The sequence below is a fragment of the Mytilus galloprovincialis genome, chromosome 1 (assembly GCF_965363235.1).
Source record: "Mytilus galloprovincialis chromosome 1, xbMytGall1.hap1.1, whole genome shotgun sequence".
Taxonomy (NCBI): Eukaryota; Metazoa; Mollusca; class Bivalvia; order Mytilida; family Mytilidae; genus Mytilus; species Mytilus galloprovincialis.
Genome location: NC_134838.1, coordinates 98,207,202 through 98,233,532, shown reverse-complemented (window position 1 = coordinate 98,233,532; position 26,331 = coordinate 98,207,202). Strand labels below are relative to the sequence as shown.

General features: G+C 32.3%; 2 protein-coding genes across 13 annotated transcripts; one reads left to right on the top strand and one right to left on the bottom strand.

Moving 5' to 3' along the window:
* Positions 1 to 95: 95 nt before the first annotated feature.
* On the bottom strand, positions 96 to 26,252 carry LOC143046531 (peptidase inhibitor 15-A-like). Of its 11 annotated transcripts, none has more exons than XM_076219698.1 (7): positions 17,145 to 17,277; positions 8,357 to 8,483; positions 4,724 to 4,885; positions 3,920 to 4,135; positions 1,577 to 1,662; positions 1,033 to 1,124; positions 96 to 291 (listed from the first exon to the last, which is right to left on the bottom strand). In XM_076219698.1, exons 3-7 carry the CDS (start codon positions 4,862 to 4,864, stop codon positions 155 to 157), a joined length of 672 nt encoding a protein of 223 aa, XP_076075813.1. In that variant the 5' UTR covers positions 4,865 to 4,885; positions 8,357 to 8,483; positions 17,145 to 17,277; the 3' UTR covers positions 96 to 154. The 11 variants fall into 11 exon arrangements, with proteins under 11 accessions (XP_076075813.1, XP_076075805.1, XP_076075850.1 ...); XM_076219690.1 differs by lacking the exon at positions 17,145 to 17,277 and adding an exon at positions 9,526 to 9,658; XM_076219735.1 differs by lacking the exon at positions 17,145 to 17,277 and adding an exon at positions 9,148 to 9,231 and having other exon boundaries at positions 4,724 to 4,871.
* Positions 17,422 to 22,521, top strand: LOC143046513 (peptidase inhibitor 15-A-like). 2 transcript variants are annotated; one of them, XM_076219679.1, is made up of 7 exons: positions 17,510 to 17,626; positions 17,657 to 17,692; positions 18,307 to 18,451; positions 19,659 to 19,871; positions 21,126 to 21,241; positions 21,739 to 21,830; positions 22,313 to 22,521. In XM_076219679.1, the coding sequence occupies exons 3-7, from the start codon at positions 18,314 to 18,316 to the stop codon at positions 22,426 to 22,428; spliced, it is 675 nt and encodes a 224-aa protein (XP_076075794.1). In that variant the 5' UTR covers positions 17,510 to 17,626; positions 17,657 to 17,692; positions 18,307 to 18,313; the 3' UTR covers positions 22,429 to 22,521. The 2 variants fall into 2 exon arrangements, with proteins under 2 accessions (XP_076075786.1, XP_076075794.1); XM_076219671.1 differs by lacking the exons at positions 17,510 to 17,626; positions 17,657 to 17,692 and adding an exon at positions 17,422 to 17,503.
* Positions 26,253 to 26,331: the final 79 nt, after the last annotated feature.

The following is a 26,331-nucleotide window of genomic DNA, read 5'->3' as shown; positions in this document are numbered from 1 at the left end:
CTTCTGAAATTGTTTTGATGACCCTTTGATATTGTCAAACGTATAATCAACTAGATACTACCTTAGGGATTTGTAAGAGATAAAGAAAAATACGATTGTTTGTTTAAAGAAATTTAATCATATGTTCACCTGTGTTCATTATTTTTTGTCCAAATCAATCCATTTTACAAAAATTGCATGTTTTTCTGCAATTGTCTACCATAAACTCTTCTGATTTCTTACAATAACTTTGATATTTAGCACACAACTCTGTTTCAAGTTCATCTTTACATGATTCTGCTACATGAAAATCTGTCGATGAAAGATGAATATATATATATATACATGTATATATAAAATTTGAAAAGAATACATAAAAAAGGTTTGGATAAACATACGAAACAATAGTAATAAGAGATTGAAAAAAATATAAACCTGATACATATGCTGGAGTACTTCAATTCGGTTGAAAACCAATGCAAAACGTTGGTGTTTGTTTGGCAGCGCCTGATGAATAAATACACAGACACGTTCGATTAGGATTAATTAACGGACATTGCGACAACTCATTGAGAGTCCCTATAAGTTGCCGGTTGAAAGGAAAAACTTCTGTGTTAATAATCCCACACTTCATCTCAATCATCCCCTCTACAGTAACAAACTTTTTTCATTAATGGTGGTTTTGTTTCAGTCCTGATTATGCATTAAAGTTAGAAAAACCAGTAAATCAAGCAGTACTAATGATGGTTCAAAGTAATAAAGTGTTCACATATTAAATGTACCCGCTCATTTACTGAATCTGAACTGTCTATGAAAAATGACATAATATAAAGTCAATGACACAATGGATGTTTTCGGATGTCGTTTTTAAGTAATCATCAATTGATAAAATTTACATCAAAATTCTATTATTTAGCATCTGTTGAACACTATAATATATTCTAGGAAACTACAATTTTTAATATCACTTGACTTTCAGATAACCGTTTTTACTATTTTCTATAGCAAGACATTTAGCTGTTTCAGTAATAAACGTTTCGTGCATTACATTACCTGTACATAGTCCGTTATCACAACCTTCATTCGCCAGACATTTAGAACATGGAATACCTTTCAGGTATGGGTACTCAGACAGATTATTGCCCCTGCAACAAAATTGTTATCATGCACTCAATAAAATAGAAAAAATAATATATGCAGAACTATAATTAAACAAATTGCATCGCCACCGGCTAGTAAGAGCTAAACAAAGAAAATCGCAAACTAATTCAGTTGTTCTAACCTCTACCGTTCTACTTCTATCTTCTTAACTAGACTTTGTTTTTGACCCTTGATATATTTTAATCTTACATGAATTTATAACAGTGATCTGGCAGTTCGTTTAGGACTTGTTTAGATTTGGTGCGATTTCGCAATTTGTGCATATAGCATGGACATAGTTTATCGTTGGAGGTCTTATTTCATCCTATAGTTGTTATATTTTGTATTTGATATGTCGTGATGTACATCAGTAGCTGTCTTATTGCCAAGAACCACATATTTATCATCTTGTATTCATGCAAAGCTAATTTTTTAAACATCGATTTCTCTGACATACATGGGGTCGTAGAAACAGCATAGGAACATCCCGAAGTTACATTTGTTCAAAGAACATCCTATCTTTCTTGTTTTGGCCCAAACCATCTGAAACATTCAGAAATGATTAAGAAAATATATGGAAAATAAGTGTCTGTTAATGCATAAAGATTTATTGGCAAATCTGTTGAACGTTTTTCAACTGATACTATTATTGGACTACTTACCGCAATAATATGTAATATAAAGCGGTTTCATATCCATCTCAAAAGGAAATTCCTATCTGAGATTGGTAATTTCGAAGCTTCACATAGTTCTTTTCGAACCTTGTATAGTTTTACTTCATATATATATATATATATATATATATATATGTCGTTAAGAATAGGAAATACATAAAGTCACGCTTCAAATGAATTTCTCATTATCTTATAAAATTGAATTAAATAATAGTTCATACAGTTAACTGACAAAGTTACAAATTGTTACAAATGTAAAAATGATAATATACACATGGAAAAAAGTATTGCAAAACCTTGATTTTTTAAAACTTGAAAAATCAGCCTCTTATTTTGGATGGAATATCATAAAATATTTGTAAAATAATATTGAAACATAGTTTATGATAACATTGGCCTTAAAACGAACAAAAAATGTTTGAAAAAAAAATATTTATCTAACCACAATTTTAATAACAAAATGAAGTGTTTTTTCTACAAAAAAATGCATTTTACAACTTTTACTGTAGTGGAACTTTACAATGTCAGGCATTTCAAAATTGATCATAAGATGATTGTTGACATCATGGATGATCATTATACGCCAAAGAATTAGTACTTTGTGCGCAGCCTCCATGCAAACGGATAACCGCCGTTTAACGTCTTCTGATTCCTGCCATAAATCGACTAATTTGTTGCTAAGGTAGCAGCAACCATTTCTGATGAAGGACATTGTTTATTTCATGACGTATTTTAACTGGGGTGTCCTTTCGCGCACTTTACGCCCAATAATGTCCCATATATGCTCGATATGGTTTAAAGTCGGGCTATGATTGGGCCAAGAAAGATGAACCGAATTCCATTGGAACAATGGATCTTCCTCCACGATGCTAATTTTCAATTTTGGCGAGCTCTGCACTACATTTGATACAGACACGTGTGTGTCTGTTCGTAAGCAAAGGTCCGTGAAATGGTCTTATCACACGATAACCAGTAGTGATGGGTTGATCTCGAACAGTTCTTGTTAAAAGGCTCCTGTATGCTCACCACTTTCGTTTTAGGATTGTATTGTATGCGATGAGTTACCTTCTGACCAACCTTCATTATGCTTGATTTTCCCTAGCAGATGGTATAGGGGGTCTTCTTGATCTCGGAAGGCCTTTAACATCGTTTATTGGCTGATTTTTATTCTCAAAACGACTTATAGTGGAATGGTGATGACCAACAATACGTACGGTTGTCACAGCGACACTCCCGCTTGTCTCATGCTGATAATCTGCCATTTTGCTGCAGTTATGAGTTGTGGAGGACCCATTACAAGGTGTCAATCACATAACTTTATAAACTTGGTTGTTTAAAGTGTTGGAAACAATGAAAATAAAAACACCTTTTTGCTGTTTACGGGTACAGTAGCTGCATGTGCAGATAAGAACTTATCGAGTCGATATTTATTGATTAAACTCAGGTGATATTTAAATAATGTTTAACTTGTTCTATTTTAACAAATTATATCACAAAAAAATAAAGAGTGTTTTTTTAATTTCAATTTCAATTTGGTGTTGCAATACTTTTTTCCATGTGTATATAAGAAAATGCTTTAATTTTTACATATTTTTAAATTTCTATGTTGTGTTTTGTGAATTGTCTTTCGTTCGTTTTCTTTTTCTTATTTATTGAAATGGTGTAGTCGGTGCTTCTTCGAGTTTGAACGCCATTTGGTTTCTTTTGTCTTTCTTTTTAGGAATATTGGCATAAAATAAACTAATATATCTGTTGTTTAAAAATCTAAGATTTAGGGAAATTACTAGTATAAAAAAGATCAAATTTGGTGGGAATGGTTTACTTAATTTCTATATCTAGTACCGTGTACACACTATGAATCTTGTTCCAGGTAGAACACGGCGGGAATAGTTTACCTGCTTAAATTACCCAGATTCACACTAAATGAAAATTAATCCCACTTGTGGGTTAGCCCCTTCAACAAAACTTTTCATGTAGATATGTGACATCTCTCTTTTTTTATATACGAATTTTTATTGTATTTGAATTTTGTCATTTTGATACCCGATTACAAAACAATTGAGATTTTAGATCTAATAAAACAAAGCGTATATATTATTTTCTGAAATTTTGAATGCTCTACATACTTGAGTATAATGACAACTAGAAGGCAAACAGGATTTCCGAGTATAGTTGTATTCTTTGATCTCGTCATACCATGATTTCAACATATCGGAAATCCCTTCTTTATAATTATCTCCTATGAAAAGTCCTTTGTTTTCACCGCGACCTCCGCCTTCGTGTCCCCATATACAGGCTTTTGTCCAGTTATGAGCTTCATTCTGTAGTTGATCATCCCATTCCTTTATCATATATGTCATAAAAGGTCATTATATGGACTGACAACTTTAGTTTGTAATGGTATATCAAGGGTTTAGTTACTTTCAAACCAGATTTATTTTGAACGTGATTAAAATTGCATTTACTTCGACTTGGCATTTCAGTTTGACGTAATTTTCAGATTGAAGATAAAGGAAACAATGCTAAAACTTAGTTGTAGGTGGAAAAGGTTATCAAAGGCACCAGGATAAAAATTTATAATGACAGATGCGCGTGTTGTCTACATAAGACTCATCAGTGATCAAAATAGTTGTAAAGCCATAAAGAACTAAGTTGAAGACCACTGAGGACCAAACAAAAAATCCAAAAACATGTGCCAAATCCGGCTAAGGTAATATTATCCTTGGAAAAGAAAATCCTTAGTTTTTCAAACAATTCAAAGTTTTGTAACAGGAATTTATAAAAATTACTCCTTATAACAGCATCATAAATTCATCATAAATAACAGGCTTAAAATCGGATTCATGCAATTATATAATTTCAATGGTCAGAATGTTATGAGATTAACTTCTAAAGAGTATCATATACGATGAAATGAACCGAAAACTTACCAGTTTGTTCACGTTTGAAGCACCCTGTATCTTCCTGTATTTAGAGTGTTCATCTAATACCAACTGTTTATATGTTTCATTGTCCATCAGATTGCATGATGCAATTCCAACAGCCAATATCAGAACGGGTAATCGTAGCATTTAAAACCTAAAATTGAATTGCTGAAAAAAAATACCCAATCATTAAAGTTTTTTAACACTTTTTCGAACAGTGGTATACTACTGTTGCCTTTATTTTTTATATTCTTTTTTTAAACTTAAATAAAGTTATTACATCACTTAAGACTTAACTATCAAAGCATCTGAAAATTTGCTTATTTAAACTTTTTTAATACTTGAAGTACTCTGAACCGTTCATGGATGTTTATTATATAATCTAAGTTGATGTGGTATGTTTCACAATAAGACAACTAGTCGACAGAGTGCAAATGATGTGTTTAATAAATTAAAACAGTCCTGATTAATAAGAAATCTAACTGTAAAGCATGCGGTTTTCCATTTAGTCCTTCGATGGAAATAACAAAAATGTTAAAAGAATTGCAGAGTTACCGAATAGAATGATAGCAGTGATATGACAACACATGCGCAGACAAAACTTAATCAATAATGATAACTTTCAATGTCATTTATTTTAAATATTATTTTACGACAAACAAGTACATTTTCAACTACTAAATTCCTTCGTGAACTTGTCATGTATTTTAGTTAGATAACACGTTCTTCTATTATTTAGGTTGATATCAGTCGTTAATTTAAAGTATTTCATATCTCACAAATAAACTACCTTACACCATCAAATAGCATACTAACCAGTCAATATGTTATGTCCAAGCTTACACACAAACTTAGTTTCATAAGTTGAAATAGCATGCAAACTGCTTACTTCACATGCAATCGTACTATTTTAAGGCAAGATGAATCTCGAACAAGCTGTGTTTTAAAGCTTCATTTACATTTTGAATTAACATTTAAAGTTTTTTCACGCACATTTAATCACTTGTATGTCCTAGAAAAAGTGATTCTAAATGTTAGCAAGCTGTTTCCATTTGTGTCAACCAACTTTGAATTTTGTAGTAGCACAAAATATAAAGATTTGAGAATGGTTAGCTAATTAATTCTTTCTTGCTTAATTTCCAATTGCACATGGTTGCAATCTCATGTTTACAATTAAGTGGGAACATTTAAACATTTAAAGGTTACTTTTATGAAAGTTTATCTTAATGTATATAAACTCTATGAAATTGACAATTGTATAAAAATTATTGAGTGTATTTCATTGCAAAAGAAATTCCAAAATTGGCAGAGTTTACTAGTTTATATCTTCAAGTAGAAAAAGGAAAGAGAGAGCTCGCGATTAGGACCAAGGATTTGTATAGTATCACTATACAAATCCGTGTTTTAACTTATTGGTGTGCTTGAAAAAACTTTAATCGAACAAATAAACAAAAAATATCTTTTTCACATAAAAGTTGAACAATGAGATTTAAAAAATACAGAAATATTTTAACGTTTTTGAGTGCATATTGTTTATAAATTCCGAAGCAAGAAAATATTAAAGTGAAATATATACTGCCAGAAACTGAATTCATTTATCAGTGAAACACGAAAAATATTGAATAAAAAAGTCTTCAGCCCTTTAATTTTTTAACTTCAAGAGAGGTCGTTTACAGTGTGACTGTCCGTGAAGTCATCCATGGGTATAACCAGAACATATTAACAATTATGCAAAAGTGAGGCTCTTTTTGTGATAATGTAGTACTACAGAAAACTGTGTTAATTATCGATATATTCTTTGATCTTGATACATTATTCAATAGCTCAGATATTAACTACTAATGACTATTTATGTGCATGTTAAACACATTTTACTACTGTAATTTGTTCTTTTTGCATATTAATACTCATCATAATTGTTTTGGTTTTTCTGTCACTGATGTCCAAGTGCAATGCACTGTCATACTGCAGTAAAACGTTTAACATAAATAAAAGTCGGTTAACCAAAGAATGTATTATTTAGTATAAATGATAATGTAACGAAAGACCAATAACTGAGTTTCATAATAAATAGAATAACGTTTATGGTACCAACAAAAAAATGAGAATGGAAATGAGGAATGTGTCTATAAAAGAGACACAACTCGACCAAAGAGCCAAAAATTATACAATTTTCTACAATGAATATCTCTTCAGGGATGATCGTATGTAAATAAACTCATCATAGATACCAGGACTAAATTTTGTATATACGTCAGACGCGCGTTTCGTCTGAAAAAGACTCATCAGTGACGCTCGAATCCAAAAAAGTTAAAAAGGCCAAATAAAGTACGAAGTTGAAAAACATTGAGGAACAAAATTCCTAAAAGTTTTCCCAAAAACAGCTAAGGTATGCCTGAGGGAGAAAAGCCTTAGTGTTTCAAAAATTCAAAATTTTGTGAACAGTAAATTTATAAACATAACCATATCAATGATAATTCATGTCAACACACAAAAGTGCTGACTACTGGGCTGGTGATACCCTCGGGAAAATAAATCTCTACCAGCAGCGGCATCGACCCAGTGGTTGTAAATAAACTCATCATAGATACCAAAATATTTAAAAATCAAAATCCTAATACAAACGTCGAAGTAAATCAAATAACTTTTAAAGCGGTGATAAGAACTTTCCATATTTTACCGGTAGTTTAAGTTCACAAGACTTCCCTTTATTTTTTAATCGTCTATCTATGGGGAACTAATCTTTCCATGAATCAGTATCTTTCTGTTGACTGATTAAATTGAGCCTCTTATACTTTATTTGGCATTTGAAACGTTTTGGACTCGAGCGTCACTGATGAGTCTTTTGTAGACGAAACGAGCGTCTGGTGAAAATACAATATTTAACCCTGGTTTCTCTAATTTGTGCGCTATTTTTCACATTTCTTGAACACTGTGAGAAAAATATTCTCTTCGCTAGTGAAAAATCTGTTCTCAGCAAATGATTGGTCGAGAGTTTTCCTATTGTGACGTCATGAAAAAAGGCGACCATGCCAGTTAACGTCACATAAAAAGTATACACGCGCTTTAAATATTAAAATTTAACTGTCTCGAGTGGAGAAATATCGTAACACACTAGTTGCAGTTGTGGAATCTATATATCTATGATGAGTGTATATACTACTGTTCAATTAAAAAAAAAAGGGAAAACGAAATTTAAAAAGGATATAAATTAGAAAAAATGTTGTTAATACAAAGTAATCCCATACATGTAATCTGAAACTTACTGTAATTAATGATCCATACTCTTAAAAACACTGAATTGTTTTCCGGTTTTTAAAATGTATTTATAGAAGTGAAATACACAAATGACAATCCATCCTACTGTTTTTCTCTCACTATCATACCGTTACTTGTTATGTAACCGTCACTGCTATATATCTTTAATTCAGCGTAGACAAAAACTTAACACAAATAACCACGGATATGTTCAATTTTTTGTTACCACAATCCCCGTCATCTTTCCCTCCATTACGACATTACTTACAGGTTAAAATGAAGTAATTATTTGCATTGCCGACAATGTTAACATTTCCCCTTCTCACTCACTTACCCTAGCATTAAGGAGGAATTTGTCTTTTGAATCACAGAGTATCATACCTTTTGGTGTTGTTCAGTACCAAAAAACCATATGGTGCCGCAGCTTTTTTTACTTTAAATTTTGGTTCTTAACAACTACCGTCTGGCTTGAACCTAATTTTTGTGTCAAAAATTGGGACGTTCACCTCTACAACAGATAGGTTAAGAAAATTATTGCTGATTCAATAAAATTATTTAAATGTATACATAATGTTGCATAAAAACATACCTTTCTTCCACCAAAGTCATTTCTTTAAATATCATACATATTCATAAAAAAAAAATTATATTTACTTCTGGGCTTTATGTTGGATGTAAAAACCAGGTGGCGCACAGAACTGTATTTACTTCCTTGTAACCTATACCGATTCCAATTCTGTTCGAATAATATAAGTCGTGTTTTTTTTTAGTACGGATACATGAATGTAACAAAATAAAGCCAATCTGAATTTAGTGTTTGTCATATTTCCTGAGAAATTACATGAAAAGGGGAGTAACCCCAATTTGACGGAATATACCAAATTTACTGAGATTTTTCCACTCATCAACTTTAAGAACCATTCTGACAACTTCACTCTGACTTTCAATCCATATTTCAATATATCATAAGATACATACATGTCAGTGCTTACATAAAATACATATAAAGAAATAATTGCATAAAGCACACAGCAAAAATTTTAAAAAGTTATGCTTCATACTGAAAATAGCATTGTTTCATCTATTTTTGACAGTTTTCATGTCATAAAAGGTGTATTAAAGTTAAAAAAGACAACTTCATTTAAATTAAAATGTGTACTGAGATAACCTACATTCCATGACAGTGTTTGTTTACATCAGTCCTGACATTACATTACACATACTGTGCTTAAAGGTGATGCTGGTGCTGGATGAAAATTTAGGCTAATAATAGATTGGGTGCCTATATCTCTGAGTCAGCCTCCCAGTGATGACAATATTTATATTTAGATATTTTTTGGTGTTTCACAATAAAATCACTATTTCAATTTATTTAGAAAGTCAAGTTAAATTATTCTGCAAGTGTATATTGTTTTGCTATGCCTGTGACAAAATTCAAAAAAGGAAATAAATATTCCTTCAATATAGGACACAATCCATATAATAAAGACCAGAAAAGTTCTGAGGAAACACTGACTGGAAAAGTTTTAAGAAATGGAACCAATACTCACTATAAAAATGCAAACTCAAAGAAATCTGGAGCTGGCCGCCTGAAAACTGTTGGCAAAGATGATAGGTCTTTCTCGGACTATTCTCTCCGCAAAAGGGAACCAAAACAAAATCAGGAAACATCTGTCCAGACTCCTATTAAAACAACAAAGTAAGAATAAATTATTATTCAAAATGTCTCTTGAAATTATAAATTAACAAGTTATGAATAAATGTCAATTAAATATATAAATAAGTTAAGAGGTATAAACTTCTGACTGTCTATTAAAAAAACATTCAATTCTGTTTGAATACAAGATATAAATTGAAAGAAAATATATATCAGGTGACAAATACATTAAAAATATAAAATCATCATTATATTTACACAAAAGTAGGCAAAATTCATTTTTCAAGATAGTAAAAGTATTAAAAGAGCACAATTAAAAATATGATATAAGGGAGGTAATTCACATTTATTTTGAAAATATTCTCACAATACATTTTGGCAATGCTGTTAAGTACAACGGCGACCTATTCTCACTTTCAGGGACGCAAGAGAAAAAAGAACAAGTGCCACCTGGGAAAGAGAAAGCAGATCAAACCGGTATGTCCATATTAACCAAAATGCAGTAATGTGGAATACAGCTTTCAAGGAACATGCCAGTATATCCCCAGTGTGTAATGGATTTCTCCACTGGGATATGAAAAAAGAAAAAATAAGAGGATTAGGCTGTAGAGAACAAATGAAATGTACACATTGCACATATCATTCAAAATATTTTTCATTGTATGAAGAAATTGATACCAACAAACCAGGCAGGAGACCAGCCAAAGTTAACGTTGGACTTCCTGTTGGACTGAGTAAAACACCAATGGCTGCAGCAGGTTACATCCGACTCTGCTTAACTACAAATCTGCCACCACCATCAGCTCGAGGTATCCAGGATGCGTGTAATAAAATACTCCCTGAAATAGAAGAAATAAATAAGAATGATATGAAAATTTAGCAGATTTAGCTGAGCTAATTAAAATAGTATTAGAAAACAATGAATTTGAATTTAATGGACACATCTATAAACAGATAATAGGCGCCCCCATGGGAGGGATTTTATCGCCTACGTGCACAGATTTACATCTGGCCTCTATACTAAAGATGATATTAGATAAATTCCAGTACAGAACACACATTAAATTACACTGTCAATATAGGGATGACGGCTTTATGGTCTTCACTGGTAATATGTTACAAATAGAGGAATTTTTTAGCATTGCTAATAAGATCGACAATCTGTTAAAATTTACATATGAAGTATCTGAAGAGTTAATGACCTACCTAGATTTAGAGGTTTATAAAGGTAATAGATTTCATATAAATGGAATCTTGGATGTCAAATCTCACATTAAAAAGACAGAAACTTATAAATATTTGCCACCTAATAGCTCTCATCCACAGAGTACCTTTAAAAGTATCACGGTGGGAGAAACTATACGGCACATTAGAAACAATAATAATGAAATCGATTTGAACAAGCACCTAATTAACCTTGAACTAAAATTAGTAGCCAGAGGATATAATAAACGAATTACTAGAGATCTGATTTCAGATACTTGCAACAAAGTTAAAAGTTGCCATACATTAACTAGAAAGACCATTAAGAAAAATATACCTTTGACTCTCATAACTAAATATAACCCAGCAGTTAAAGGGCTGGGTAGAGCATTAAGAAAGTCCTGGAATAATTTACAGTCAGATGAAATATGCAGACAAATTTTTAAAAAAGTGCCTATCATTGCGTATAAACGCAGCAGAAATCTTAAAGAATATTTTGCCGAAACACGGCATTAGTTGGGAGACTTTTGAAAAGGGACCCAAGGTAGGCCACTTATAGAGTGAGCCAATCTAAAAAATCCCGAAACACCGTTATTTTAAAAGAATTAATACCTTAGGCAATCAGAAATAAAGAAAAACGGTGTAAAGTCTTGAGTTTAGCTATGTATGTTGGTTGAGGGAACTCTTGTTTATAATGTTATGTTGTGGCGGTGCCACGAGGTTTTCCCTCCCGAGAGTATCTACGTGGGAAAAATATTTTTTCTGTCACTATGATCCATACATACTCGAGACATAGTGTCACCGTTTACAATTTTATCTTTTCTGAACGAAACACAGATTCCATAAGTCACAAGCTAGTTGATGGAATTGCCATATTTTATGACCAGAGTGGTAATAGATAGAGACCACACGAGTACAAGGCAACACTGTAACAATCCTCATTCATTCAAATGCCTTCAGACAAAGATAAGCTAAAGTTGAAATTGAATAATAAGAAAAGAATGGATTTAAACCGCTTAAACTTAAACGAACCCACTGGTGATGTCAATATGCCACAGTCGGCTCAACAAGAAATACGTAGGCCGAAGTTCTCCGAGGAAATACAAGTGATTCCACAGGAGGGGCCTGGAAATCTAGTGAAACCAGCCATCAATGAGCTTAGGACTCTAATGGAGGTGAAGCACAATTTGAACACTATCCAAGAAGGGCTAAGGTTAGCCAAGGGTTCGAAAATACTGCCTCCCTACATGAGTGTTGATATGAAATTTACTCCAAGATTGATGGAGCATCCATCAAAAGAACACATCAAGGAGAAAGTTCGAGATATACAACAGTATCTTAAAACAGTTGCCTTATCACAACTGTCAGAAGCACTTGCTAAAGGCATTCGAGAAGTGTCGAAACAACTTGACGACATACTACAAGAAGCAGACACTAAGCTTCAAGAATCAGAAAAATACAACGAAAGAAGGGAACTTTTTAAAGCAGCACAAGAATTAATTGAGGAGTACAGTAGTAAACTCCAGAGTTATAAAGACTCTCTGGCCAGGAAGCCAACTGTGGCTAAGCCAAAAGACAAGTTCAAAAAGAGATTTTAGTGGAATAAAGCAGGATTTTATGTGAACTTTAAATATTCCCGAGAAAGAAAATTTACAGTTACTAGTTTTTAGTATAGTTTTTAGTGCTTCATTCAACTGTATAGTCGGACTTTATATGTGAACTTTCTTATTTGATGGATTTTTGCGTTTCGATTTTTGCGTTTCGATTATTTCTTTATAGTGTAGAATTTGTTGATTAAATGATAGATAATATTTATGGAAGTATGTTATTATTCTCTAGTGGGCTGTCTTAATGCGCACGCATGTGTAGTTTAGATTTGTCAGCATGGGTAGCAGACGCTTTAGAAAATCTTATAGATTAATAAATCGCAAGAGAAGGGTTAATTCAAAAACCCAAAGAAATAAGAGAACTCGAGCTGAGTTCAATAAGAAATTTATTCTTAATTTTACTAGAACAAAATTATCTAATGAAGAGATCCTCCTACTGAGTAAAGGAACTAAATTTGTTCCGAGCCCTAATATATTTCATGTCAGAAATAATATTATGGCAGATTTTATAGAATTAGCCAGGAAAATGAGATGTAGGTTTTGTTATTCTAACACATCAGAAAATACAGAACTCCATCCATTATACTTAAAAACAGGACATGTACCTCCAAGGTGCAACAATGCTCTTGAAAATTATATAACAGACACAATGCTGGCTATATCTAGCTTGGAGGTGAACTCATTTAAAGACAATTTGTCGAGAGTAGAACGTAAATCACTATTTAAAATTTCTAATAATTCTGAGATTTATATTTCTAAAGCAGACAAAAATAATACTACAGTATTAATAGATAAGAATAACTATACGAGAGCAGGAGAAAATCACCTACGTAGCATATACTACGTAGAACTTGAACAACCTAATACTGCATCTATTAGTAAAAAGATAGAAGAGATAATTAGGAAATTGTTTTCTCAAAAAGAAATAGATATGAAAACATATAATTTTCTGACACAGAGTCATAACCCAAAACATGGGCACATGTATTTTCTACCTAAAATCCACAAAATGAACCCAGAGGTAGTTAAAAATATCATTAAACAAGGTTTTAACCATTCAGATATTGAGGTTGCATTTAGACCTATTGTCAACAAAAGCAATTCCCCGACTTGTAGAATTGAAAAATTCTTAGATCTAATTTTTAAACCTTTATTGATGAAAGATCCATTCTTCATTCAAGACTCTAAAGATTTTATTGTAAAATTAGAGAAAGAAAAGATAGAAAACAAATGTTTTCTGATTGCCTATGATGTTACTTCGATGTATACAAACATGCAAATAAAAGATTTGCAAGAAACATTAGTCAACAATTTAGAAAAAATTGACAAGCTATCATATAGTTTCAAATCCCCAATTTAGCAGATTTAGCTGAGCTAATTAAAATAGTATTAGAAAACAATGAATTTGAATTTAATGGACACATCTATAAACAGATAATAGGCGCCCCCATGGGAGGGATTTTATCGCCTACGTGCACAGATTTACATCTGGCCTCTATACTAAAGATGATATTAGATAAATTCCAGTACAGAACACACATTAAATTACACTGTCAATATAGGGATGACGGCTTTATGGTCTTCACTGGTAATATGTTACAAATAGAGGAATTTTTTAGCATTGCTAATAAGATCGACAATCTGTTAAAATTTACATATGAAGTATCTGAAGAGTTAATGACCTACCTAGATTTAGAGGTTTATAAAGGTAATAGATTTCATATAAATGGAATCTTGGATGTCAAATCTCACATTAAAAAGACAGAAACTTATAAATATTTGCCACCTAATAGCTCTCATCCACAGAGTACCTTTAAAAGTATCACGGTGGGAGAAACTATACGGCACATTAGAAACAATAATAATGAAATCGATTTGAACAAGCACCTAATTAACCTTGAACTAAAATTAGTAGCCAGAGGATATAATAAACGAATTACTAGAGATCTGATTTCAGATACTTGCAACAAAGTTAAACGTTGCCATACATTAACTAGAAAGACCATTAAGAAAAATATACCTTTGACTCTCATAACTAAATATAACCCAGCAGTTAAAGGGCTGGGTAGAGCATTAAGAAAGTCCTGGAATAATTTACAGTCAGATGAAATATGCAGACAAATTTTTAAAAAAGTGCCTATCATTGCGTATAAACGCAGCAGAAATCTTAAAGAATATTTTGCCGAAACCCGGCATTAGTTGGGAGACTTTTGAAAAGGGACCCAAGGTAGGCCACTTATAGAGTGAGCCAATCTAAAAAATCCCGAAACACCGTTATTTTAAAAGAATTAATACCTTAGGCAATCAGAAATAAAGAAAAACGGTGTAAAGTCTTGAGTTTATCTATGTATGTTGGTTGAGGGAACTCTTGTTTATAACGGTATGTCCATATCAACCAAAATGCAGTAATGTGGAATACAGCTTTCAAGGAACATGCCAGTATATCCCCAGTGTGTAATGGATTTCTCCACTGGGATATGAAAAAAGAAAAAATAAGAGGATTAGGCTGTAGAGAACAAATGAAATGTACACATTGCACATATCATTCAAAATATTTTTCATTGTATGAAGAAATTGATACCAACAAACCAGGCAGGAGACCAGCCAAAGTTAACGTTGGACTTCCTGTTGGACTGAGTAAAACACCAATGGCTGCAGCAGGTTACATCCGACTCTGCTTAAGTACAAATCTGCCACCACCATCAGCTCGAGGTATCCAGGATGCGTGTAATAAAATACTCCCTGAAATAGAAGAAATAAATAAGAATGATATGAAAATGAGGCGTGAAAGAATTAAAGATATGCAACAACAGAATGGGAAGTCAAATCCAAACGCCATAAATGCACAATCGGATGGGATGTACAACAACAATTTGTATTCCGGAGTGGGAAAAACACCTTTTCAACCTGCCACTCAAGTTATATACAGCTTGGCAGAAAATGTCACACAGCAGCATGACATTATTGGATTAGTTGTGCACAATAAACTTTGCTCAAAAGGTAAACATCTCAAACCATCAGATGAGCACCAATGTTTGGGTAAGGACTGTTCTGCCACAATCCCATTTGAAAAAAGTATTGGCGATGAAAAAACATGGGCTAAAGAGTTACTTCAAGAGCTGAAAGAGTCGAATGACATGGAAGTCGAGTATCTCACAACCGATCCAGACAGTGGTGCATATCAGGCAGCAACTGATTTACATGATGAAGGCGTAACAAAAACTAAACCAACGCACCAGCTTGATACACGGCACATTTCCAAAAATCACCGGCTTTTCATAAAGAAAAATAGCAGGTTATGTGACATCTTGAAAGGGAATACTGTTAAATTAAGGACTCAGATTCAAAACAAACTTGCAATCGATCTATCTGAAAGGTGTCATGGGGAAATATGTAAAGCTTTTGACAAATATGGGAATAATATAGACCTGATAAGAAATAAATTAACATTTGCGGCCGATGCAATTGTTGATTGCTATCAGGACTGGCACCTGAAATGTGCTAAGCACTCTTTACTTTGCAAAGGTTTAAGAAATAACAACTGGCTAGGAAAGAGAGCTTTACTGGGGAAAAAATTCGGAATCAAGCATACAAAAAAATCATCAGAGATTCTGCGTGAATGTGTGAACTACAGAATGTGCCCAGCAATGATGGAAAAAACTAAACTAAATTCCAACACGCAGAAAGTTGAAGCCTTCAATCGTGCTTTACGAACATCTATACCTAAAAATGTCACCTTTTCAAGGAACACCTCTGGACGGGCACATTCTGCAGCACACTCTGTCAATGTAGGGACAGCTAACTCAATATTTACCCTATGTGACAAACTTGGCTGTTCCATAACTGCAAACAGTAAAGTTTACCAAGCTGTAAAACAAGTTCAGAAAACAACAAATATGTTAAAAAATTATAAGAAAACAATCGATGCCTGTGTTTCACGTTCAGAAAGGCGGGCAATATTTTTCGACCTATATGAAAGACACCAGGAGGAAATAGCGTACTAAAAAAATATGCTTTTGCCGCCCCCCCAAAAGAGAAGGCCAAATATGAGGACCACCCCTATAGCAAGTCAGCAAAAAAAAAAAGAAATCCAAATAAAACTATAATAACCTTTAAACAGTGCAAAAGGGTTGATGTGATTTACAACAAATTCCCTGATTCTGACAGTGTATGTGCTCTTGATTAACATCATGTTTTTCAAATACGAGATGATGTACATTAATACAACATTTATTGCCGCATAAATGACTGCATTCCAACTCCTCAGGACCATTAAATTTTGGAATTTCATCTCTTGTTTTCTGAAATTGAACCATGTATGCAAATCTATGGATTCTCTCTCTACTTTCCTCACCAGATAGCCATTTAACATTAGTATAACCATAGCCAGATGCATAAGTTGCACCAGTCCATACTATACAACCCTTTTCATTGTGTGATTTATCAGATTTATAAAACAATTTCAATTTCTGCTTTTGCCAAAATTCGTCCATTATGTTTCTCTTTCAGATTCATCAACAAAAAGGTTAATATAAAAAAGGATTTTTAGAAAAAAGGAACTTAACTTAAAAATTTGGAAATCCACCTTTAGGTTAAAATGAAGTAATTATTTGCATTGCCGACAATGTTAACATTTCCCCTTCTCACTAACTTACCCTAGCATTAAGGAGGAATTTGTCTTTTGAATCACAGAGTATCATACCTTTGGGTGTTGTTCAGTACCAAAAAACCATATGGTGCCGCAGCTTTTTTTACTTTAAATTTTGGTTCTTAACAACTACCGTCTGGCTTGAACCTAATTTTTGTGTCAAAAATTGGGACGCTCACCTCTACAACAGATAGGTTAAGAAAATTATTGCTGATTCAATAAAATTATTTAAATGTATACATAATGTGGCATAAATACATACCTTTCTTCCACCAAAGTCATTTCTTTAAATATCATACATATTCATAAAAAAAAAAATATATTTACTTCTGGGCTTTATGTTGGATGTAAAACACAGGTGGCGCACAGAACTGTATTTACTTCCTTGTAACCTACAGAATGAGCATTATCTAGTATTTTACATTGTCGTTTGTTTTTTGTTGCACCTCAGTGTTCTATTGTTTTGTTGTTTTCCTCTTATAGTTTAAGTGTTTCCCTCGATTTTAGTATATAACCTGCATTTGTTACAGTGGTATACTACTGTTGCCTTTATCTAGTACATTAATTTGTTGCTGTTAATGCTATTAATCCTCGACACACAAGTAAGTTTCATCTTCTGAACATTTTTACTTTGTACGCAGCATTAATTTGAGCCTTGCATTTTGTCAAAATAACAGAGCTATAAACAACTGGGATGTTCAGCTTACTATAAAACAAGGTCGTTCTCATCATTTCATGTTGGGAAAAGCCTGTACCAAATCAAAAATATGACAGTTATTTTTCATTTGTTCTGTTGGTTGATATACGATTATTGCCTTTTGATGATTTATCAACCACAGAGATATGATATTCTCATAGGCCAACGGCCGAGGGTGGGTGTCATATTTCTAGTGTCACTAAATCATTGTATCAACTTCATCAAATGTCAAAAAAATTTAGTTCTGTGTTTTCTAAAGTTAAAATGTCATGTTGTATTTAAGGCAACATGTACATCTTATTCCTAATTTCAACAGTATAATTGGGCAAGTGAAAATAGTTGGGATCCCGAAAAAAGACTATTAGCACGTTAGTGCAAAAAAGAACAACCACTTAAAATAATATTTTTCATGAGTATTCGTTACACATCTTAAACATCAATTTAGATGTCATTTGGTTTTTTTTAAATACTTGTGCGTGTTAACATTAAATTCCAATGATGTATTGATTTCTTTGTCAGTTACATTATGTTGTTGTTGTGGTTCCTCTGTTTTGTTGTCATGTCAGCTGGTAAACTTATAGATACTGAGAAATACAAACAGTTGTTATTAGATGAACATTCTGCATACAGAAGAAAACAGGGAGCTTCTAACATGAACCAGCTGGTATGATTTTAATAGTTTACAACATCCAACATTTTATAAACGCTAAGTGAAAAATCTTGTAATAATATCTTAATTGATGTTTGTTGAAATAAATAAAATGCAACGGCATCATAACTCAGATCCATATCTTTTGTAAAATGAAACTGCATTCTGTTGGTTTCTTGCAATTCCCTCAGTTTAGTTTTGGCCCTTAGTGTTTTTATCTTATGGTGGATGTAAGCTTCTGTCGAAATTATCAACGTCTTCTCGGAGACTTATTAAGAATTGAACGATGGACAGTCAGTGCGTAAATGCCTAACTACTACCTGATTGGAAGATATTACGAGACGTGAATATTCAAAGTTTGTTGATTAGTTAGGACAATCCAAACCTAGTAAATGTCTTTAAATTCCGTAGAGTATCGAATTTGTCCTCTCTATTTTAGAAATTAGATTTTGCCTGGTCATTTATCATATGCATATTCATGATATTGGTACACAGGTAACTTTTATCTATAAATAGTCGAATCTTCTGGAGTTTTGTAAACAAACGCAACGTTAAATGATATACTACTTCATAACGTGTGACCTCACGTGTGTGGTAAAATTTGTTGATTGATATACAAGGCTATTCTGAATGAATTAATCTACAAAGCGAGATCACTTTCCATTTTCATCAGCTAAGAGACGGCTAGCCTTTTTTTGAAAAGCTATTACTTGTTTCGCCATTAGTACGGAAAAGAGGTAGACAAAAGTAGAAGGAGTGGTCGTTCGTTTCCGTATGTCATATTTTATTTTCATTCAATACTTTGTACATAAATCGAATCGTTAGTTTCCGCGTTTGAATTGTTTCGCATTTGTAATTTCGGTGGCAATTATACTACATCTTATTTTTGTAATTCTAAATCAATAGATTGTCTATCTCAAAGATGCTTAAAGTAAGCTCAGTGTACAAAAATTTCTGCTTCAGAAATAATAACCTTCTTTAACTCGTGTTTTTATAGAATTTTTTTTTTGCAAAATTTCCTTAAACTTCATAATTGACATAAATTTAGCATTAATTAATGACAATGCTGCAAAATTATGTCAAATGTAAAGACATATATTGTTAATTACCTACTGTTTTTGTATCATCTTTTTAAAAATAAAATTCAGAAAATTGAAACGTGATTTGATGTGTTAATGAACTTGTATGTTTTATCAATAATTAATAATTAATTTCTTACAAGGTATGGGACGAAGAGCTGGAACAGGAAGCAGGCGATTGGATAAAATCATGTAACTTCGATCATCAGCGTAAAGGTCGCGGTGAGAACTTAGCTTTTGCTACCGGAGACGATGCCGAAAAGATGGCTAAAAACGCAATGAAAGGGTGGTACGATGAAATTAACACGTACAGTTACTCAGGGAAAGCTTGTTTGTATAGCTGTCATTATACGCAGGTAACTAAGATAACATAGTTTCGATAAAAGTTTGAATAATTTCAGGTGGCGGATACATTCTTAAGTTATGTACAGGTCTAGATAAAGGCAACAGTAGTATACATCTGTTCGAAATTCATTAATCGATTGAAAAAAAACACACAAATCCGGGTTACAAACTAAACCTGAGGGAAACACGGAGAACAACGACACAACAGAAACACAACATTAAAATGTAACACACACAGAAAGGAACTATAATATAACAATGGCCATTTTCCTGACTTGGTACAGGACATTTTAATAATAAAAAAAATGGTGGGTTGAACCTGGTTTTGTGGTATGCCAAACCTCCCGCTTTAAGGCTATGTAAAATATAACATTAAAATGACAACATTACATGATAGGACTACAATACAAATAAATTGCAGAACATATAGAACAGAGAAACACGAATTATAGCTAACAAAAGGTGCCAGGTTTAAAATTCAATACACCAGACGCGCGTTTCGTCCACACAAGACTAACCAGTGACGCTCTTATGAAAAAAGTTCGTGTCGTAACTACAAGCGGTTTTTGTTTGAATGCTGTAGATTCTATTCAGTTTTTACAATTGTATAATATGATGTATAACAATCTTATTTATTTATCAAACTCCATATGTGTTGAACAGTTCAAAATTGAAAATAGCATCGATAGAAAAAATTGCTTATGCTAAAAAAAAGACCGTAATAAAACTATGAAAACAAAAGAGTAAAATCACAAAAATATTGAATTCTGATTAAAATTCAAAATCTCTAATCAAATGGCAAAATCAAAAGATAAAACACACCAAATGGATGGATAACAACTGACATATTCCTGACTGGGTACAGGCATTTTCTTGAACCTGGTTTCATGGCTAGCTAAACCTCTCAATGGATTTTTGTACAAAATTAGTAGAAATTTATCATAAAAAGTAAAATCACAAAAATACTGAACTCCGAGGAAAATTCAATCGGAAAGTCCCTAATCACATGGCAAAAATCAAAGGACAAAACACATCAAACGAATGGACAACAATTGTCATATTCCTAACATGTCATATTCATCTGACCGTTAGTAATGTGATTTTTTTTTTGCAATATAGAAAAGAAGATGTATACTAGTGTCGATATAAAAGGTACATCAATCTCACAAGGTGAGTTTTCAAGGATCTATATATCTGTTATGCTCTCTTCATATTTAGATTATACTACAGAATATTTGTTCTAATGCAACTTATCTTATCCTTAGGTAGTCTGGGCCGAAACAAGGAAAGTTGGATGTGTTATAAATAAATGTGATTATTTATCAGTTTCTGGACGCATGATAAAGAATGCATTGTACTTGGCTTGTTTCTATGATCCAATGTAAGTTTTACATTTGATAGTTTTTATGTTGTGTATTTGGCATGTTTTCTTTTTCCTTTTCTGCAAAGACTTGTCCATGTAAACTAACCTCACAAATCACATAATATGATTCGTTGACCTTTCAAGTTTCCTGTGGAAATAAATGAATAGGTTTTTCTATATTTATTTGAGCGATTCTGGAAAAGTCTCTTACATCAATTTAGAGATTCCGTTGATCAAGCAATAAAAGACTGTAAAATAAACGCTGGGTAGCAATATATACAAGACACCAAATTTACTTTCAAATAAAGCTATTGGTACAATTTTTTTCGTATAGTTTTTATTTAAAGCAAAATTCTAATTCATAAAATCCACGACAAACATCTCTTCTACTCATAAGATTCAATGTATACCAAACTTATCAACGGTATCATTCATAAAGAATAGGAAATTATTGGACAATGAGTGTCTTTTAGTAGATAAGTGATAGAAAATATATGATTTGATTTATGTTCTAGGGGTAATGATATGTCTGAGTATCCATACTTCAAGGGAGATGCATGCTCTAAATGTCTTGAAGGACAGACATGTGACGATGGTCTTTGCACAGGTAAAAACTTGTTACAAAATCATATTTCCGTTTTGAATTTTCCTCGGAGTTCGGTATTTTTGTAATTCAACTTTTTTCTATTTCCTTTACACAAGAACATTTTCCTTTATTATTTATGGGATTTCCCTTTGTTCATTTACCTCTAATCCCTCCTTGCGTATGAATGTCAGTTTTCTTAACTAATCCTTGAAGTGAGCAATAATTGTTTGTTTAAGATTTCAATCCAGTTCTCATTAGATTGGATGGTATGAAATCAAATATAGATAAAATAAACCCTAAAGGAAAACTATTGTGCTGGGAATGTATCAAACTATGTTTGTAAGTATCTACACGGACCTTTATTCTAATGTAGATGATTCAATACATTATCGTATTATGGAGCAAACCAAATTATAATTCTAACCTTGAATGAAAGCAACTCGATATTCATAGGAATTGTTACAATTACAATTGTTCAAGTATATCTACTTTATTTTTTTAAGGACCAGCATGTGAGGATAAGGCTGGAGACGCAAAATGTGCTGGATGGAAATGGTCATGTGTGGACAATGCAGCATACATGAAGAAAAATTGTAGAAAGACGTGTGGACATTGTTAAAAAAAAATAAACACCAAATTGTTTGATATTGATACGAGACTGTGTATAGCTGATGACTGCCAAATATAGTTGAATAAAGCACTGCAATCGTTAGACTTCTGAATTGTTGTTATGACCTTTTGATATTGTCTAACTTATCATACACTAGATACTACCTTAATGATTTATAAGAGAAACACACAATTGTTTATTGAAATTTTATATTGTGTTCACCTGTTTTCAGTGTTTTTGTCAAATTTGACAAAAATTGCATGTTTTTCTACAATTGTCAACCATAAAAGCTTCTGAATTATTACAATAACTTTGACATTTAGCACACAACTCTTGTTTCAAGTCCATCTTCACATGATTCTGTCAAACCTGTCAATGAAAGAGGGATATATTATAAATTTCAAAAATTGCAACAAGAAAGTTTGGATAAACATATGAAACAATAGAAATTAGTGATTGAAAAATAAATACAAACCTGATACAAATGATGGAGTACTTCAATTCGGTGAAAAACCAATGCTAAGCGTTGGTGTTTGTTTTGCTGCGTCTGATGTATACATACACTAACACGTTCGATCAGAATTATTTAAAGGACCTTGCGACAATGCATTGAGAGTCATTAAGTTGCCGATTAAATGGCAAAACTTCTTTGTATATCAAACAAAAATTATGTCTGTTTGTTTTGTTCACACATAGTTTTCAAAATAATGGAATTTTATTCGACTGGCATACAAGTGGCAGATTCAGCTACCTATAAAACCAGGTTTAGTCCATATTTTTTTAACATCAGAAAATGCCTGTACCAAATCAGGAATATGACAGTTGTTATCCATTCGTTTGATGTGTTTGAGCTATTGGTTTTGCCATTTGATTAGTCTAGAGACTTCACATTTTGAATTTTCCTTGGAGTTCGGAATTTTGTGATTTTACTTTTTTTTTGTATCAATTGATAAAATCACATAGAGATGTTATTATTTAGCATCTGTCGAACACTAAAACATCTTCTAACTTAGACTTGGCGCCATTTTAGAATGTTTAAATATAACATGAACGTAGTTTATCGTTTTATCGTTGGAGGTCTTGTTTAGCCCTCTTGTTGTAATATTTTGCATTTGATTTTTTGTAATGTACATTAAATGCTGTCTTATTATCAAAGAACAACATATATATCATCTTGTATTCATGCAAAACTTTGTTTTTTTGACATCGATTACTCTGACATACATGGGATCGTGGAAACAGCATAGGAACATCCCGAAATTACATTTGTTCAATGAACATCCTATCTTTCTTGTCTCGGCCCAAACCATCTGAAAATTGCGAAATGTGTGAAAATTAAATGTCTGTTTTTGCATAAAGATGTGTGGACAAATCTGTCGAACATTTTTTAACTGATACTGTTATTGGACTATTTACCGTATTATTATGAAATCAATTATAAGTTCTAATCCATCTCAGAAGGAAATTCCGATCTGTGATTTTTAATTTGAAAGATTCACGTTGGGAACCGACGTATTGATATCCGCCTAATACAAGTCCTTTAGAACCTGCAGTTTTACTTCAAATATGTCGTTAAGAATGGGAAATATCGAAAGTGCTCCAAATGAATTTCTCATTATCTAATTTGATATTTAAAACAGCTGAGAGAAACATGATTAAGCTTCTTGTGAAAATTTGTCGTTGGATTTTATGATGCCTACGTTAGCCGGGATAATAAGAATGTTAATTTATCTGTTAAAGGCTACTCAATCAGATAAAAGGAACTATTGAGATGATGTGGTCGGTTTGTCTTGGAGTTTGAAAGTCATTTGGAATCTTTCGCCTCTCCTCTAATGAATATTGACATTAAATAAACTTATATATATACGTTTAAAAATCTTAGATTTAGTGAAATTGAATTACACGTATAAAAAAGATCAAACCAAAAAGGGGAAATGGCTTGTAAATAGATAATTGTCTAGTATTGAAAGCTGTATTTGTATTTCTATACGTTCTTTTGTTCTATTGTAGTTGGATAACACCCTAATTATCTTATGCATGATATTTGATTATTTACGTACTTGTGTATAATGACAACTAGAAGGCAAACAGGATATCCCAGTGTAGTTGTATTCGTTGCTCTCGTCATACCATGATTTCAACATATCGGAAATCCTTTCTTTATAATTGTCTCCTATGAAAAGTCCTTTGTTATCACAGCGACCTCCACCTTCGTGTCCCCAAATACAGGCTTTTGTCCAGTTATGAGCTTCATTCTGTAGTTGATCATCCCATGCCTTTATCATATATTTCATTAATGATCATTATATGGACTGACTACCTTAGTATGCAATGGTATATCAAGGGTTTAGTTACTTTCAAATTAGATTTATTTTGAACGTGATTAAAATTGCACTTACTTCGACGTGGACATTTAGTTTGAAGTAATTTTCAGATTGAAAATTAAGGAAACAATGCTAAAATCTCGCTCGTGTTTCACAAAAATACTGAACTCAGAGGTGAATCCAATCGGAAAGTCCATAATCACATGGCAAAATCAAATGACAAAACACCCACAAAAAGTCGTATGAGATAGAGTCAAACGTTAAATCCTATAAACAGTACCATATTAAAACTCATCATAGATACCAAGCTTTGAATCAGATTTATGCAATAATACAATGTCAATGGTCAGAATGTTAACTTCTAGAGAGAATCATATACAATGAAGTGAACCGAAAACTTACCAGTTTGTTCATGTTTGAAGCACCCTGTATCTTCCTGTATGTAGAGTGTTCATTTAATACCAACTGTCTATATGTTTCATTATCCATCAGATTGCATGATGCAATTCCAACAGCTAATATCAGAACGGTTAATCGTAATAATTCGAACCTAAAATTATATTGATGAAAAAATTTAACCAATCATTAAAGTTTTTCAACACTTTTTCGAACATTGGTATACTACTGTTGTCTTTATTTTTTTAACTTAAATAAAATAATTAATTACATCACCTAAGACTTAACTATCAAAGCATCTAAAAATTTCATAAAAAGTGAATGTAAATTTATTTTTTCCTAAAGAAGTCATCATTTCATAGTTTATTGATGTGCATATTTAAACTATTTTAATACTGGAAGAGGGGTGTTTATTATATAATCTAAGGTGATGTGGAATGTTTCACATTAGACAACTTTTCGTCAGAGTACAAATGATGTGTTTTATAAATTAAAAGAGTCCTGATTAATAAAAAAGCTGACTGTAAAGCATGCAGTGTTGTCTTTAGTCCTTCGATGGAAATAATAGAAATGTTAAAAGAATTGCAGAGTGACCGAATAGAATGATAGCAGTGATATAACATCACATGCACAGACAAAACTTATTCAATAGTGATAACTTTCAATGTCATTTATTTTAAATATTATTTTACGACGAACAAGTCAATTTTCAACAATTAAATTCCTTCATGAAATAGTCAGTTATTTTAGTTAGATAACACGTTCTTCTATTATAAAAGTTTATATCAGGCGTTATTAAAAAAAAAGTCTTTTATCTCACGAATAAACGACCTTACAACTGGGAATAGCATACTAACCCGTCAATATGTTATGTCCCAGCTTAGACACAAACCTAATTTTTCAAAGTTGAAATAACACGCAAAATGCTAACTTCACTTTCAATCGTAGTATGTTATGGCAAGATGAATCTCGAACAAGCTGTGTTTAAAGCTTTATTTACATTTTGAATTGACATTTTATTTTTTTCCACTCACATTCAATCACTTGTATTTCCTAGGAAAAGTGATTCTAAATGTTAGCAAGCTGTTTCCACTTGTGTCAACCAACTTTGATTTTGTAATAGCACAAAATATAAAGATTTGAGAACAGTTGACTAATTGATTCTTGCTTGCTTAATTTCCAATTGCACATG

Bases quoted from the DNA above. Each gene is read 5' to 3' on its own strand.
- LOC143046513 (XM_076219671.1), top strand. The intron at 18,452-19,658 runs GTATGATTTTAA...ATTTCTTACAAG, and splicing joins CTTCTAACATGAACCAGCTG to GTATGGGACGAAGAGCTGGA. The intron at 19,872-21,125 runs GTAACTAAGATA...TCTTATCCTTAG, and splicing joins ATAGCTGTCATTATACGCAG to GTAGTCTGGGCCGAAACAAG.
- LOC143046531 (XM_076219698.1), bottom strand. From the start codon at position 4,864: ATGCTACGATTACCCGTTCTGATATTGGCTGTTGGAATTGCATCATGC. The intron at 1,663-3,919 runs GTATGTAGAGCA...TGAATGTTTCAG, and splicing joins CTAGTTGTCATTATACTCAA to ATGGTTTGGGCCAAAACAAG. The intron at 292-1,032 runs GTAATGTAATGC...TTTCATCGACAG, and splicing joins TGATAACGGACTATGTACAG to ATTTTCATGTAGCAGAATCA.